Source organism: Nicotiana sylvestris, chromosome 1 (assembly GCF_000393655.2).
Source record: "Nicotiana sylvestris chromosome 1, ASM39365v2, whole genome shotgun sequence".
NCBI lineage: Eukaryota > Viridiplantae > Streptophyta > Magnoliopsida > Solanales > Solanaceae > Nicotiana > Nicotiana sylvestris.
Window position 1 is genome coordinate 10,818,829 of NC_091057.1, and position 18,479 is coordinate 10,837,307.

General features: G+C 36.4%; 1 protein-coding gene across 1 annotated transcript; it reads left to right on the plus strand.

The window, feature by feature from the left end:
* Positions 1–2,547: 2,547 nt before the first annotated feature.
* On the plus strand, positions 2,548–18,419 carry LOC104241251 (probable acyl-activating enzyme 16, chloroplastic). Its single transcript, XM_009796180.2, has 18 exons — positions 2,548–3,018; positions 5,315–5,506; positions 6,824–6,938; positions 8,589–8,676; positions 8,866–9,077; positions 9,894–10,012; positions 11,428–11,577; positions 11,748–11,815; positions 12,292–12,397; positions 12,521–12,679; positions 13,267–13,320; positions 13,405–13,485; positions 15,146–15,283; positions 15,590–15,749; positions 17,065–17,144; positions 17,216–17,361; positions 17,899–17,956; positions 18,043–18,419. The coding sequence occupies exons 1-18, from the start codon at positions 2,863–2,865 to the stop codon at positions 18,133–18,135; spliced, it is 2,175 nt and encodes a 724-aa protein (XP_009794482.1). The 5' UTR covers positions 2,548–2,862; the 3' UTR covers positions 18,136–18,419.
* Positions 18,420–18,479: the final 60 nt, after the last annotated feature.

The window sequence follows — 18,479 nt, forward strand, 5'->3', positions numbered from 1 at the left end:
ATCAGCTGAATAGTTGAGATGTTGCACTAAGAATTTCCGCCAAATTCCGTGAAAATGGATTATATATTGTGGATATATTATATATAAAAGAAAGATATAAAATCTATTGACTCCTCATTAATGAGAAAACTTTATAATATCATGCAATTGTAAAATCATCACATCGAGTCCTCAAGTTTTTTTCAACTAGATTGCAATTATCGAGTATTTCCTAGTATTTTATTCAAAATAAATTTCTTAAAAATTTCTGGACGTAAAAAATTAAAATAAAATAAAGAACAGAAAAGTTTCAATTGCATGTGGATCTTCTATGATTAATTATTGTGAGGAAAAATGTTCTAGAACTTCTAATTGTTTCAATTAATTGTGCAAAATGCGGATATTGTAGAAACTTGGGCCTTTTCCCGCCCCTATCTTGTAGAAATGACACCAAGTAGCCACTCTACAGGGCTGCTATTTAGAAATTAGCCAATCAGTCCTGAATTTCAGTTTTTCAGTTCAATTTTCAGGATAAAAATGTCCTGAATTGTCATGAAGTTAAAATTTTAGTTTAAAGTTCCAAGACAAAATAAATACCGGTTAATCTCTAAATAGCATCCCTGAGAATGACTATTTGTGCACTTGTCTCCCTGTGTTGTAGAAATGACACCAGGTAGACACTGTAAAGGGCTGTTATTTAGAAATTAGTCAGTGCGTCATGAATTTCAGTTTTTCGGGATAAAATTATCCTGAAGTTAATATTTTTAGTTTAAAATTTCATGACAAAATAAGTACTAACTAATCTCTAAATAACATTATCCCTAAGAATGACTATCTGTGCACTTGCCCTTTCTTTGCTCTCAATTTTCTAAAAATACCCTTATCTATCTAGTCTATAGCCCATATTCTTATGGGGCATTTGCATCTATACCCGCTTTTTGTGTCACATTTTAACTTGTGCCTGCTTTGCAAAAAAAATTGCAAGTGTACCCGTTTTTTTGCATAACTTCAGCATACGGGGCTGAAGTAGCAAAGACAATCATGCAAAACTTCAGCATTCTAGTAGCCGGGCCTGAAGTTCAGCTCTAGAGCTAAAGTTTTTGTTTTGTAACTCGCGAACTTCAGCTCTACAGTTAAAGTTTTTGTTTTTGTGTTTTTGTTTTGTAACTTGCGAACTTCAGCTCTAGAGCTGAAGTTTTTGTTTGTAACTGGCGAACTTCAGCTCTAGAGCTGAAGTTTTTGTTTTTGTAATTGGCGAACTTCAGCTCTAGAGCTGAAGTTTTTGTTTTGTAACTGGGGAACTTCAGCTCTAGAGCTGAAGTTTTTGTTCTATATTTGATTAACTTAAGCATATTTTATGCTCTTATGTTTATGTTATCTGATCCAAACTCTTCTTTCTTTTGTCCAATATGTACGCAGTATATAACGTATCCGTAGTTTGCGCTCACGTTTAAGTTTGTCAACGCATAGGTCTCACCATCTTCGGGAATTAATCCTAGAGGAATCGAAGAATTCTATCGAGACAACAACACAGAGCATAGCAGCTTGCTAGATTCAAATAACACAATTGTATTGTGTTGAAACCTGCAAAACTAACATGTGTGAGTGAAGTGGTGATTAAACGAGACAAAATATATAACTTTAAGTAGTAAGAATTGGCACTCAATATTCTAACTGATATGAAAAACCACAAATGTTAAAACTGTTATCACTTAGAGGCATATTTTTCCAGAGGATCGTTGTAGAAGAAGAAAGAAGAATATGAAGGAGGAGAAGGAGGAGGAGAAAGGGGGCTAAAGTTGTTTAAAAAGTAGGTACAAGTTAAAAGTTTTTAAAAAAATGGATATAAGTTAAATGGGGGCGACCAAATAGGGCGCCCCGTGCAATTTTTACTATTCTTATGGAGTTACTGGGCCAAGGCCCATTATACTTTTACACAAGTATTTGTAAAGGGTTTTTTTCCCTTTTAGCCCGCGCCTATATTCTGTAGCTGAAAAATATATAAAATTTGTATACGACTATTATTTTGAGAATGACTATACAGTATTATTTTTCATATTTCTAATCAATAATCATTTAGACAAATTAAATACTCTCTATATTAAATTAAAAAAAGGCAGCCCGATGCACTAAGCGGGGGAAGGACCAGACTGCAAGGATCTACTGTACGCAATCTTACCTTGCATTTCTGCAAGATGCTGTTTGCACGGTTCGAACTCGTGCCCTCCTGGTCACTTGGCCAGTTGCACCAAAGCCCCTTCCTAATATTAAATTGTTTCCCTAAAATTCAAGAAGAGACAAATAGGGATAGGATATTACATTTTGGGGGCTCGTTTGAGGAATAAAGAATAATTAATCCTGGAATTGAATTTGAAATAAGTTTATTTTATATTTAATTGGAATAAAATCGTAATATAACTAATCTGGAATTAGTTATTTTAGAATTGTAGTATTTTTTTTTATTGCTATAAGAGATTGGAATAATTAATCCTAAAATAATTAATGAAGAGATAACTTGTTTAGCAGCGGACCCAATAATACTCTAGCAGTTGACGGAGGTAACTATTGTAGGAGTAGATTGGTTGTCAGACTTGTTGAATGTCACACTAATCAATGCGCGCGCTCACACACACACACACACACTGTCACACACTCCCTCACTCGTGAATGAATTCCTAGAAGTCATCAATTCTTCACCAATTTTCACCCCTTTTAAATCTTCTCTGCGGATACTTCAATGCTGCAGCTTTGTTCCTCTCTATTTTTCTTTGCTTAATTCCTAACTATTGACTCCTTCTCACCATTAATACCCTCCTGTAGCATCAGGGAATTACCCTCTGTACAATATATTTATGCACAGAATTTAAAAGGGTATTGTTGTAGATGTCAGAGATGATTACCATGAGTTTAAAATCCAATCTTTTTGCTACCCCATATAGTGGAAGATATGGGGTAAGCCATTTTTGGTCTCAGCAGAAATTGGTCAACTCCAAGTCACACAGAAGTCGGAGGATCGGTCGAGTTTATTGCGAGTTTAAGGTAATTCTTAGAACTTTGTTTTATGTAATGCTCTTGCTGTTTTTATTTATTTATAATAATTATAGTTGTTAATCGAAGGGTACCCTTAGCGTAATTGGTAAAGTTGCTGGCATGTGACGAGTAGTTCACAGGGTTCGAGACCGTGAAAATAACCTCTTGAGTACAATAGACCCTTGTGGTCTAGTACTTACCCTGACCCCACACATAGCGGCAGCTTAGTGCACCGGACTACCATTTAATTGTAGTTGTTAATTGTAGTCATCATTGTAAATTATACTCCCTCTGTCCCATTTTATGTGACTTATTTTTTACTAGGAATGGAGTTTAAGAAATATAGATTTTTTTTTGAAACTCGTGGTCTAAAACATGTCATAGGCATTTGCATGGCTATACAATTGAGGATTCGCAAATGTATTTCCAGAAGATTACTTGGGTTACCTCCTAGGCGAGAAAGTTTTTGCATTGGCTTAGTACCAAGGACTCAGCCTATCTCTATCCCTCCATAGTGGCTCCAGCTAAATGTCACTAAGGGTAAAATTGAGAGTTTAAAGCTATTGTTTTCAAGTGTAGAAAGGTGTAATTTCTTGGGATAGCCTAAAGAGGAAAGCGTGTCACGTAAATTGGGACAGAGGGAGTATTTATCATTGTTCTACATTAATTTGCAATGTTTTCCCTATTTGTTATAACTGAGTCCAGGTTTGAAAGTACAATTGCTATAATTGACTTAAGCTTGGGAAGCACAAGCAGCATTAATAATGGAAATTTCCTGAATGAATATGTTGCGAATAATTTTTTATTGGATTCGGTACCAATAAAATGTAATTTTATTGCATTAATTGCATTTATTGCATTTGTGTTTAAATGTAATTTTGTTAATACCAACTAAATTTAGTTAGCCTCCAATTACTGTTTTATTGTTGATGCATTTCGTGTACCGATCTTGAAATAATTCTTCGATCAGTTAAAGTAATCTCATTGATAGAGTGGCACAAAGCAGGTGTAGTCATCTGTGGCTGATCACTTTTATAGCTATAAGGAGTCAATTAAGTCCAGCATATCATCTATTTTGTTTACACTATTCATCCTGCATAAAAATGATGATTTTCAAGATATTTGAACTTTACAAGAGATGTATGTTCTTTCCCATCAAGCATCTATGGTTTCTATCTATCCACGTGCCACACTGTTCTGCGTACATAGAGAAGAATTTCTCGCCAAGCTTGTCTCTGCCTCTTCAGTGTCCTTTGTCCCTACCCAGCCTGTAGCCTCTTTCAAGCATTCGGGCATAACCCACAGGACTCCATATATGTTAAAAGAAAGGCTCCATAACTGTCTGGATTCCATTAGAACTTCGAATTTAAGCATGTTTGGGCTAGAGTAATATTAGGACGGTTGATAACTTTTATTGTATTATTATCATTGTAGTAATCAGGTGGATTAGTTTGCACACACCTCAACTTGAATAGCTGCACCATCCAAACTATATAGATATTGGGTAACTCTAGGTGGTAACTCTGCTTACCCAGACTTGGCAGCTAAGAAGAAATTACCTAGTTTTTTTGCTAGTAACCCTGGTCTTCCCTGGTCTTTATTCAACTTCATTGACCACTGGACATACCCTTGGGTGCATCATATGTTGCATATTTAAAGCCTCTTCTCTAAAAGTTATCCTGGGTTAGGCTGCATTATGTAAGAATCCATATAAAGCATGCCATTTTAGGTGGAGATTTTGTTTCCATTTTCATTTTCCAGGGCAGATAAATCTCATTTTCAACATTTTATTTTCACAACAGCCAATAACTTGAGTTCAGAGAAAATTTGCCATCTACATTGGCCATCCGATAATAAAAGATTTACGAACTTTCTTTGACAATCACTGCTAGTTTCTCAATCAAAAGGTTCACCCTTCTAATCTCCCGTTCAAAGAAGACTTTTATTATGAAGTTTCAAATTCTTCACTACCAATCCACCATCCTTTATAAGTTTTAACCCTCTCCAGTTTTTGGGTTAAGCTTGTTAGTTGAATCTTCAAAAATTATTATTGTGGAAGACTAGAGAAGATAAAGTGTCAGGAAACACATGGTGGTCTTTTAAATGTAACGTTCACCGACTCTCTGGCATCATCCTATAAGTATATAAATTTACCTGTATTAATCTACTTTTATCTGAGAAGTTGGGATCTGCACTAGGTATACCTATCAATTGTTTTTAGTCAATTTGAAAGCTTATCATGTAGTGTTCAGCTACTGCTTCTATTGTGTATTTATTTATGGGATTCACCGAATCATGTTCCCAGACTGCAGAAATGGAAATCAGGAAGTGCTCGCCTTTTCTAGAAAGTGAATTGTTATCCGGTAATGGTGGGTTTCCCTTGACAGAGTGGAGAACTGTTCCCGACATTTGGCGGACTTCGGCAGAGAAGTTTGGTGACTGTGTAGCAGTTGTGGACCCATATCATGATCCTCCTACAACCATGACTTATAAACAGGTCACTTTTTTTCTTTATTCTTCGCAATATCCTTTTTTTGGTTTATTTTTATCTAAAGATGAAATAATCAACCCTTTGTGTTAGTTATTTTAATATGTGAAGTCCTGCAATATGAGAATTCATTAAATCTTGCTATAAAATTTTCTTCTCTTTTAAAGAGCTTTTTCTCTGGAATGATAGTTGCTTTCACGAGTTTGTGTAGTGGCCCACTATTGGCTGACTGCATGAGACTATCCATCTTGTTATCCATATGCGTGACTGCGTGAGCTTCCCATCTTTTCATTTGTATGTACTTGCTAGGAACAAATATTATGAACATGAGTTCCTAGATAGGATCTTCTTTTTCAGTATTTATGAGTCAATGTTAGTGTAGGATTATAGTCTTTTGTTTGAGTATGTGGTTGCTTTTAGGCGTGGTGAACCATATGGTGTAAGGCCTTGCCTTTGACTTTAGGAATTTGAGTCATCCTTAGCCCATCCATCTTCCTTTTTCTTTCTTTTCTTTCAGGTAAATTTGTCGTATATTCCTTCTCAAAAAAAGAAATTGTCGTATACTCTATGCTCCCTTTGTTCCAAAAATGGGTGTGGTAGAATTTGATTTCTTATTTAAGGCTTCTATCGCTCGAAACATGATTTCTATGAGTAGTGTCATGAATGCTTCTAGACCTGATCATTCTGGGTGGTGGTAGTATTTCATCCCTAACATCAAGTGGATCTGAAGAGTTGAAAAACTGCAAGGCAACAAAAATTTCACCTAGCAATCTTCTTTTTTTTTTTTTTTTTGATAAGGAAAACGATGAAATGACTTGGCAATCTTCTTTTAATCTAATCTAGCATTAATGTTTGTTGGATCTTTTGACACTTGGGCAGATACTTTATCATGAATATACGGTTGTGCCTGAGAATAATTGTACTAAAACTAGATAGCACAGGATAATGCAGTAAAATTGTGGTCTGCAGAGGCAGAGGCAAGATTTGAAGCTTATGGGTTGGGGGTTCTAGTCTTTTTAAGTTATTGGGTTCTAAATTAATTTTTACATATTCAATGAATTTCTAAAGACAAATAAAGAGTTTAGGATCTAAGATACTGGGTTCGCCGAACCCATCACTGAAACACTTGCTCCGCTCCTGAGTGGTCTCCCTAGTCAAAATCTGTTTTGGGTGTAATCGGATGCATGGTTTTTGTAATTACTACTTAATAAATTTTTTGCAAGAAGGCGACTAGCTAATCGGAGAAATTAAGTGCATTTAACTATGTTATTAGCTCTGCTATTCTATCCATAGTACTTTTTTTAAATGCATTACCAAAAAATGCAGCTTTATCAGGAGATTGTGGATTTCTCTGAAGGTTTGAGAGTTGTTGGGCTAAAGCCAAATGAGAAGATTGCGCTCTTTGCTGATAATTCATGTCGATGGCTTGTTGCAGATCAAGGTAAATCAATTCATCCTATTTTGTATATCCTAGAAATCAGTAACCTTTAGCTTTATTTATTACGTATTACTTTTTTCTTTCTTTTTCCTGTTTTCTTTTTCGAATTTCAAAAAATTTCCCAGATTAGGATAATCCTAGGTACTTGGATCATAAATGGCTTGAACCTAAAATGCACATGTAAAACTTATGGATCATGAAAATGGTCATCTGCTATTGAAAAAGACAAAAGCATTTTAGGTTATTGGCTCACCAATTATCGGGGTATAATGGCTTCTTGAAAGAGTTGAACCCTCTACATAAGCAGGCAGAAGTTGGAAGCACCATCTTTGCGATTAAGCTATGATAATATTAGTTTGTATGTTGAAGGGAAAATAAGTCACTGGTTCTAGCCGTGGAAACATGCACTAATTCAGTAATGCTTGCATTAGGGTAGGTTGTCTAATCATACCCCTTGGGGTACGGCTCTTCCCAGCTCCTGTGTGAATGCGGGATATTTTGTGCACTGGGCTGCCCTTATGCTGAAGAGCATATATAACACCAACTTTTTGATCATTTAACTGTTTCTATCCATTATGTCTCTAGAAATATATCATGTACATAACTTGAACTTAAAGCGCTTGAATTATTTTTCATCTTTTCTTATAACCGAGAAAATCTTGAGGTTGGTCGCCCACGGTTTGGAATTTGGTGGATAATGGGCTCACCCCTTTATCCTCCTCCATTTAAATTCCAAGCTTCTGTCTGCGACAAGGTTTTAACCCGTGTTGTGTGCCCAACCCATACGTCACAGCCTGCGCTCTTGGCACTAGGCCAAACCCCTAGAGTATTTCTTTTGGTAACGGAGAAATCCCCTAAAGCCATTGGCACATCGTTCGAATCAATGAATTACGTTCGTGCTTTGTTTTGTTTTATCCTTCAAAAGAACACCCTAGTTTATTTGTAGTAGAACAATCTTTTTTCTATAAATTACCTGTTATAGGACTTAATGACTGGCTACTAGTAGTAAACAGATACTACATTCATAATCAAAATAATGCATGAACCAAATTATCAATTGAAAGCGCACACAATTCTGAAAATATAATGGGAGAAGTACCCAGTTTTTCCTTACTTCAGAGTTCTGTAGAGGAATTCTCATATTAGGGAAGGAATCAATAACATGCATTTCATCTTCTACCTTGGTAATTGCCCATTTAACCACTTTTTTTTCCTACTCATTATCATGGAGAACGAAGGTGCTACTTTTCAGCTCGTCCATTGAGGGGTGGTAGTTGCTTGGTTATCTCCAGGATTTGAGTTCTCAAATCGCTCGAAAATGAGATACTGAACAGCTGCCAAGTGTGCAAGCTTCTGAGTTAGCTTGTTTAAATAGGGGATAAGTCAGCAGGCTGTTATTCACATGCGTTCGTCTATTGCAAACCTACAAAATCACCATTTACCATCGTAAGGTCCAGCTAATATGCTGTCCTGTAAAATAAATTGAACTCAAGCATGTCAACGAGATGGTAAATGGGGTTGCTTAATCACCGATGCACTTATTCCAAAGGACTACTATATGTACTGTGGTTTTCTTTTGTTGTTATGATCACAGTCCAAATTATGTTCAATTTAAGTGGAAGCTCTGGTGTAAAAGTGTCCAATTTCCTTTAGGTACGATGGCGAGTGGGGCTATCAACGTTGTGAGGGGTTCAAGGTCATCAGTTCAAGAGCTATTGCAATTATACAGCCACTCTGAAAGGTTAGTGCAGATGTTCTTGTGCATTGAGATTTGGTTGTTTGTTCTAATTAACATGTTCATGAGCATGTTACTTCTTCTGCTCATTTGTGGACAGATTATAGAATCATGGGTTTCTCGTTGTTTAGTTTACACCAGCAAGTGTGATCGATTTGACGAAGTAGCCTATTTTTTCTGCATGCATTTTGCCAGTGTCGCTCTTGCTATTGACAATCCTGAGATGTACAACCGGATTTCAGACACCTTTGGTTCCCACACAGCTATACGATTTGCTATTTTACTTTGGGGCGAGAAATCAAGCCTTGGAAGAGAAGCCGTGCAGGGATATCCTGTATATACTTATAAGGAGATTATAGAATTGGGTCACAAGAGTCGTGTGGATCTGCTTGATTCTGAAGATGCCAGTAAGACATTTACTGTAAGAGACATAATTTAATTAAAAATATATTTCTTGCTTAAAACTAATTAGTGTTTTCCTAAGATGATATATTGGTGATTTCTTTTCTTCAAACAACAGAATTTCCTTGACTCATTATCCTGCATTTAGAATAAACCTGTTAATTTTGCTCTTTCTTTCCTCTCTACTTTTCTTTATCATCTTCTTAGAACATAGTTCTCTTAGGAAGTATCGACTTCAAGTTGCAAGTTTATCTTCCTGACTCTTTTCTTGTACATGTTATGTCTGTGAGTTCTCCGAGATACTAACGCCAAGGATAACTCCTTCCTGATGTAAACACAATAAATTGTTACTTAGTAGATTAAATTTCGAGGCTTCAGCGTAGAAATCAATCTCCTGAAGCTCATGCTATTTCTATCATAACAATTTGGCCTGCTGCTTACCTTTTAGCTTGTCGAAATGTAACCCCGTAATTTATGGAATTTTGGACATGTTCATCAAGCTAGTAGAACTTCTAGCTAGTAGGAATTGTTTTCAAATATTTGGCCGGTGAGAAGTGATTACTAATATCTATCATGGATATTAGAGCAACTCTGTTTTTTATCCTTTCTATTTCTGTTACAACTTCCATATTGGGGATGAGGTCGATATCTAGTCTGTAATCACTGTATATTTTAGCAGTGATATGTATCTAAGTTATGTTCTCAATGCGATAATTCAGTTTGGTAACAGTTTTATTTTGTCTTCGATTCTGAAGTTCCACTTTTCACTAATGTAGTTCCCATTGGGGAGAATATCTGTAACTAACAAAATAATTTTTTAGGGAAACAATATTCATTTGAGGCAATCAACTCTGATGATGTGGCTACAATTGTCTATACCAGTGGAACCACCGGTAATCCAAAAGGTGTCATGCTTACGCATAAAAATCTGCTTCACCAGGTTTGCTCTTGTACATTTACTCTAGTGCTAAGAATTCTGTAGTTGTAGCTAATTTTTGTCGGTTCATCAGTGTCTTATTACCCTTTATCTTGTTTGTCTGATCTTGGTTCTGAAAAGAAGCTATTAACTTGAGGTACAAAATCGGGGAAAAGGATAGATGGACCAATCTATCTTTGAACTTGAGCGCTATGTCATCTTGAAATTTGCGCTTCAATAGGTTCCGTACTCGTGCGATTTTTTTGCAGAAAAACGAATAAAATACCCTTGGAGAAAGGCGTCAATGAGAAAAAGTTTGGTTGAGAAGTGATGTTTAGTTATGTGAAAGAGAGAAAGGAAAGAGAAAAAACCTCTTGCTGAATTGTAGGTTAACTACTAAGCGGGCTTCTTATATAGGCTTTTTAAAGAAAGAATCCTATTTCTGAATTCTTAGTTTATGACATTATCATCGAGGATATTCTACCAAATATTGAATGATTTTCTTTTTTTCAGAAGCCCTCAAACTCAAGGTGGTGAAACGTGGTTTACTTATTTCCCATAAGAACTGTTAAAAAATACTTGAATAATGAACAACTGTCCGAGTAGGGTTGTTAGAATAATGAACAATCACCAAAAGAAAAGCAGTGCTGGAATTCTTTTCCCCTGAAAGTTGATGGTAGTTGTGTAAAGAAAGTGCTTCTTGTAACATATATGGAAATGGATCTTTTCTTACTCCTCCCGAAGCGGTACAATTACACAAATCATTAGAACATCATTATAATTGCTTGAATTGGCAGCTTAGAGTAATCGAAAAACTTGTCAGGGCAATGTTCAAAAATTTAATGTCCAGAAAATGGACTCAATATCCAAACTCTGATATCATGAAGAGAAATGGGTTTTGGAGAATATATAGCTTTAAATGTTTCTAAAAAAGTGTTCATGAGAGGCGATTAGCGCTAACGCCGTAAAAGCCACTGAGAACAAAAGTGTTACCTTTGGAACGCTCACTAGAAAGAGTCGTGGTTCTACCAGAGCGATCACTATAAAGAGGTGCGGTGCCAGCAGAACGGTCACATAAAAAGAGTCACAATGTCACTAAAACGTCACCAGAAATAATCATAATACAGTCGGAATAAATCACCGTAAAAGCAGCTTGAAACTAAAACCAACAAGAATGTTTCTTGGCGATCCTAATTACTTGAATGAGTGCTTGTTTTCTTATTATTACCATTATATATAGAAAATAATGTTTTTTGCTGTTGCTATTATTTTTCTGATTGATCTTTTGTTTGGCTGGTTTCCCATCTTTTAGTATCATGTTAATATCCAAGCATCCGTGTTCTTTAACTTCCAAAAGTATCTGTGGTATCGATAAGTATGCTGGACTGCTAGTATTTGGGTACATAAAGTAGTTGACATCCCTGCATTCTCTTTGTTAGATTTTGAATTTGGGGGAGATTGTACCTGCTGTACCTGGGGACAGATTTCTAAGCATGCTTCCACCTTGGCATGCATATGAGCGTGCCTGTGAATATTTCATATTCACACATGGAACAGAGCAAGTGTACACAACTGTGAAAAATTTGAAGGTGTGTTTCCATTTTGTAGTCAATCTAAACCCCTTATTTCGCCAATGATGTTTTGAGAGAATCTAAAACATTGATCTGATCTCTGCCCTAATATTTTGTCCCCTTAAATTTATGGTACTTTGACTATTAATCTTTGTTACCACTGCCTCACAACCTTCTTACTGTTGTAGGAAGATTTGCGGCGTTATCAGCCACATTACTTGATAAGTGTTCCTTTAGTGTATGAGACATTATACAGGTATGTCCTTAATGTGGATGGCTATTCTAAGACTCTGTTCTGGAAAACTTTTCTTGTCTAATTCATAGAAACTCTTCCTCTAAAAAATATGTTTTTTCTGGGACAACGAAGAAAATCAGTTGAATGCTGAGAACTGATTGGGCAATGAAAGCAGTAACCTTCTGAATGATAAAACACCGTAATACTCCGTCCGCCAAAGTGTTTTCTGAAGAAATACTGAGTAAAACCTCTGCTATATATCTCCTTGTTCACTTAATCTTTTGAAACAATTTTATCGCCTGAATATGATGGAAATTCTTCTCCAAATGTCACCGTGCATTAGATAAATTAGTTTCACATTTCTTTGAATTTCTCGTTTCTTAAATTGCTGGAAATTTTTGTGCTTTATGGCATTTTTCTCTTGAAATATCTGCAGTTAATCAATTTTTATTATTCTATATTATTAAATGATACACGACTTTTTATGAACTTTACAGTGGAATTCTAAAGCAGATCAATTCAAACTCTGCTGCTCGTAAATTCATTGCCCTATTATTTTTAAGGATCAGTATGGCTTACATGGAGGCAAAAAGGATTTACGAGGTTAATTCCTGATATTATTGTACTATGATTTCAGCTTACATGCACCATTATTGTAGGGAATAAGCACAGAGTTTTGCTTAGATAATCATGATTTACTCTTTTATTTCACGGTCTCTTATGCAGGGGAAATGTTTAATGAAGGACACCAAGCAACCTTCATATATTGTATCATTGCTCGACTGGCTGTGGGCTAGAACTATTGCTGCTATATTATGGCCGCTGCATATGCTGGCGAAGAAAATTGTTTACAGTAAAATACACGCAAGCATTGGTATTTCAAAGGTCAGATATGCTACTGTTTGTGACTTCTGGTGTTCTTTGTCTGGTGCATCTCTGAAGTTCGAAGGTTGATGCGTCATTGTTAAACTTCTGCCATTTTCCCTATATTATTAAAACATGGGCAAGCTAGGTACACTATACATATCCACGACACAAAGAAATTTTTGATGCAGTTAGGGTGTATCAAAAGAAAATAGAAGAGCTAACAGGATAAACTGACAATATCAGTAGGACAAAGTTTAGATAAAATAAGAAATTTAAAAGTGAGAAGATGAAAGTTTTTCTCATGTCAATGTGAGTGGAAATAATTTGAAAAAGTTGGAGACAATACACATACTCTCATGTCACATGTGAGTGGAAATAACTAGAAAAGGTTGCAGAAAATAGCTTACATGTTTTAGTGCTGTTGTTTTTCCAAATGCATAGTTGTAAACTTTCATCTTTCAACACCTAGTTAACAGCCACATCCTACTCTTTTCTGTAAAGATCTCGCTAATATTTTACTGTTATTTATATTCTGCATGGCCCAAAGTGACTTAGGTCCACTAGATCGTGAAGACAGTTGATTACCTTCCTTTTATATTTTACAGGCTGGCATAAGTGGAGGCGGTAGTCTTTCTTCACATGTTGACAAGTTCTTCGAGGTTAGTAGCTCTTATAGTCTTAATTATTGTTAGTAGGCAATTGGATTCGTGCTCCTTTCTGACATGCCATTTGGTAATTCTTAGGCAATTGGCATAAAGATTCAGAATGGATATGGTCTGACTGAGTCATCTCCCGTGATTTCTGCCCGTCATCCTGCGTGTAATGTGAGTACTGTATCCTCTACCTATAGAACCAAAAGAATTCAACTTCTGCTTCGACATTGAAGTTTCTCATAGAGATACCTTGTATGATATTGGTATAGAGCAGTGCCTTGAGCTTCTAAGCACCTTTCTGCAGGCGTGCATTATAAATTCTTATGCGGGAATCTGGTGGAGGACGTGAAGTAAATTAAAATACTTTCCTCTGTATATTGACAAAAGAATACTTTTTCCTGTGAATCTAGCAATCACGAATATAGTTACCACTAAGTTAATTGCTATTGATATAAGAGCATAACATTACCTTCAGTCAGACTTTATGATGCAAAAATTTCAAGCAGTTCATTCATCAAGATATGCTGAAAAAGGGTTTTTCCTAAAGTATTCTTTTGAATTTAGTGAAGTATTCAATTCACAGGCTTCACGTACCATTGATTATATCTGTTAAAGATGTCATAACACCACAACCATCAAGTGAAATTGTTTCATATGGCACATTTGTTGCTTCCCGCCACACAAAAATGCAATTTATAATTTACATATTCTTAGGCTAGTTTCTATCACTACTTTGCTTTAACTGTGCACATTCTTTTTTTTTTTTTTAGAAGGTAACAATTTTGTATATTAATATAAAGACTTCACTGAAATTGTGCAGTCACCCATAATTACAGTGTGAGTGCCCATACAAAACTAAACAAAAAAAGACATTGTTCACCCTTGTTCTTCTTACAATGAATCTAGGGCATCTAGGATGGATTCAAGGTTCTCCAAAAGTTTTCCTTTACATCAAAAATAAAAAAGAGATAAACATTTCATCTTTATCTTCTAGATGTTGCTGAACTTTTCTTCAAAGCATCTTTGGTTTCTCTCTTCCCAGACTGTCCACCATATACAAGCTGGGACAATTCTCCATCTCTCTTTGTCTCTCGAAAATGCACCCTCTTTACTCCAGCTAGCTAGAATATCAAGGGTTCTTCCCGGCATTGCCCATTGAATTCCCTTTAGACTGATGAAAATCCTTCATATCTGTGTAGTGAATTTGCAATGCAAAAAGAGATGGTTAATTGTCTCTGCCTGTTCTCCACATAAGTAACACCTAGAGCACAATTGGAATCCTCTTTTTGTTAGGTTGTCTTGAGTTAAAACTGCTTCTTTTGCCAATAACCATGTGAAGCAAGCGACCTTGTATGGAATTTTAACTTTCCATATCATCTTCCATGGCCAACATCCAATCTGATTGTTGGATAGGTTGTATTCCTTGTATACACTCTTAACTGAGAACTTCCCCTGCCCATTCCCTTGCCACATGATAAGATCTTGGCTTGCGTTGATGCCACTGAACTGTTCCAAGACCCTATAGAACTCAGTCAATCTGTCAATCTCCCAATCATTTAACATTCTCCTGAAGGTGAAGTTCCATCCCTGGGCTGTCCATACCTCTTCTAAAACTGCTTGTTGTTGCTGATTCAGATCATGAATGTCAGGGAAAAGTCCCTTCAAAGTTCCTTGTCCTAGCCAGTTATCATTCCACAGTGATATTTTATTTCCATTTCCAACTTTGAACTTTGATTTGTTAATCACTTTTGGCCAAAGGTTTCTGATTGATCTCCATAACTTTGCACATTCTGAATGTGATATTTAACAGTCATCGATTTAATCTCTGAAGGTACTTGGCTCAGTTGGGCATCCCATTCGGTATGTAGAAGTAAAAATTGTAAATGCTGAAACAGATGAGGTCCTTCCTCCAGGCTCAAGAGGCATTGTCAAAGCCAGAGGGCCACTAGTAATGAAGGGCTACTATAAGGTTAGTGCATAAAATTTTGTTTGAGCGTAATGAATTCTAGAGTTCCTCTCAGTTACACCTGTTAGCAATAGCTTGATCAGTTGAATCCAATGAATTGTAAGTACTCCATGTTTCCCTTCTGTTGCTTTTCCAGCAATACTTAGAAAGAGCTTCCTTGTTAGTCTTCATCATTATGAAAGACATCATAAGCACGTTTTGCCTTCAGTAGCTTCATAGGTGGTCACTTTTCTGCTGTATATGTTACTCCGGAATATTATTCCACTTGCAGTGTTGGTTAACCATCAATATTATGTAAATTATTGTTAGAATCCATTGGCGACAAAACAAGCTATTGATGAGAATGGATGGCTGAACACTGGTGATCTTGGTTGGATTGCGCCTGATCATTCTGTAGGGCGAAGTCGTAAAAGTGGGGGTGTAATAGTCCTTGAAGGCCGTGCAAAGGATACCATAGTCCTTTCAACTGGTGAGCTATAATTATTTCTAGTATGCCTGCTCTTTGACTACCCTAGCAACATGTAAGTCTGTCTATGTTGTATTGTTGTCAGTTATGTGTTCGAATGAAGATCAACTGTCACCAAACCCCAAAGTCCCGACCACCTTCCCCCACCCCAAATGAAAAAGATGAAAAATAAGAGGCAGAATGTCTGGAACTCTCCCCTCTGAATAAAGATTTTGGCTTGTCCAATTTATAGCTGAAAGTTAAAAGTATAAGTGCCAATTTAAACCAATAAATGTGTACGCCATTCAATGCCCCCAAGTTTGGATGTACTGGTGAGGTGATGTATTCATGTAGGTAGAGTTTGGACGGGTTGGATTACTGATATATTGATTTAGGTAGATATTTTAAAAGAAGAATAAACAAATGAAAATTGATTTGAGTTGGGTCGTTTGGGCTATGACACACCGTTCACTACATAGGAGTTTGTGAGTTCAGAGGAAATTTCCTAATTAGATTCCCATTAAAACTTGCAGCTGTTGGAAGTTCCAAATTAGAAAATGCTAGGCGAAAAGGATAGAGTTACTTGGTGTTTGTCCTTGTGGGAGGTAGCGGGTAATATAGAATGTCCAAGCTCGCAAGATGGGCCAGACACCACCATTATAAAAGAAGTTCCAGAATATATTCTATAGAAACTAGCAATTGACTAATGTACAAAGAATAAAGATCTGAAGCTTGGTATGGCCAGTATTCAATTAGTTGGCATTAAGTTTTAGCCCTGTTAATACGTTTACTTTATTCCAACATTTGTTAGGAGTCTTTAGTCTTCTTAGATAGCTAGAGATTTGAAGGGGAGCCTTGGAACAATGGTCAAATTGTCTCCGTGTGACCTATAGGTCATGGGTTCGAGCGAACCCATGAAAGCAACCCCTGATTCTTGCATCAAGGTAAGCTGTCTGCATCACACCCCCTTGGGGTGCAGCCCTTCTCCGGACCCTGCGTAAACGTGGGATGCTTCGTGCACCGGGTTGCCCTTTAGAAAATGTAGAGAACTTTTAACTTTAGAGAAACTAATATTTATAAGATTGGATTAAAACGGGCTTAACCAAGCTGCTTGAACAATGAGGATTCATATACCTGACCGCAACTAGCTTGGTATTGAAGCGTAGTAGTTGTTGTGAAATGCACGTGAACACCTTTTTGTAATTAGGGCCTCTATGATGTGTCTATTATCATAGATGATTTTTCTCTTCATAAACTGCAATGAGGTTGGCCTTATTATAATTGCAATTCAGAGCTTTGAACTTTATTTTTATGTATTTGCCTCCTGGGGAAAAACTAGGTGAGAATGTTGAACCATCAGAGATTGAAGAAGCTGCAATGGGAAGTAGTCTGATCCAGCAGATTGTTGTCATTGGCCAGGTGAATTGTCATTGAGTGCATAATTAAGATTTTCTCTCACGTTGTACAAGTTTGACATCAGTAACATGTAGGACCAACGACGTCTTGGAGCTATAATTGTTCCAAATAAGGAAGAGATTCTGTTAGCGGCTAAAAGATCAGCTATTGTGGATTCTGAAACCACTGAAGTTAGCAAGGAAAAAGCAGTTGGCATATTATACGAGGAGTTAAGAAAATGGTAAGGACTTACAGCTTCTACATTGACTAAGTAACTCGGATATTTATATCAGGAAACTTCTTTACCCAGCAAATGGATACTTCCTGATGGAAATGTTTAAATGATGCAACGAATCACCAAATTAACCCCTCTTATATGATTTTGGAAAGGTCTTAACTCCATTATTTATTTCATATTAATTGTAGTTCTATTGTCCTGCTGTTGTTGGTAATATGCCATGTTACTGTTTCCTTTCCATGGTTTGTGCACTATTGTTTTCTTTTCAATGTGATTATGATTCACCTGAGCCGAGGGTCTATCAGAAACAACCTCTCTACCTTCACAAGGTAGGGGTAAGGCTGCGTATACCCTACTCTCCCCAGGCCCCACTTGTGGGATTACACCGGGTTTTTATTATTGTAGTTCTAATGTCTGCCATTGACCAAGTCCGTTCTACCTATACTAATATATCGTGGCGTTCCGACTTCTGTCCTATCAGTATTTTATTTCCAGTTCCATTAAAATAAAAATCCTGTGCCATCTTTGTTAAAAATGCAGGACTTCAGGTTGCTCATTTCAAGTTGGACCTATCCTTATTGTCGATGAACCTTTCACGGTACCATTTACTAACTGTACTTCTTTGACAATTTGATTTAAATGTCAAGACTATTTGTCACGATACAGTATTTTTTTGGCATGCAGATTGATAGTGGCTTACTAACACCAACCATGAAAATCAAGAGAGACAAAATTGCAGCTCTCTACAAAGAGCAAATTGAGAACTTGTACAAATGATTCTTCTCTCTGGAATCCCCTCGCTATTTTTTCTACAAAAGCTGCAAAATCTGAATTACAACCAGCGAACGGGTTTTCAAATTACTTTTCCATAAAAAATGTGTTTGTAATGATAATATAGTGATTGAAATTGACTGCATCTAATAGAACTGTATATTTATGAGGATGTAAAAGTAGTAATTGAAGGCAAATTAACTACTTTTTGTAGCTTTGTACCACAGACTTGTTCAATAAGCATGTAATATTGTCTCCTGAATAAATAAATTACATTCAGTTTTGGGAGATGTAATTGTTCTTGCTATTTTCCCCTATTCCATGTGTGTTTTCATTTTCGATTTATCGAT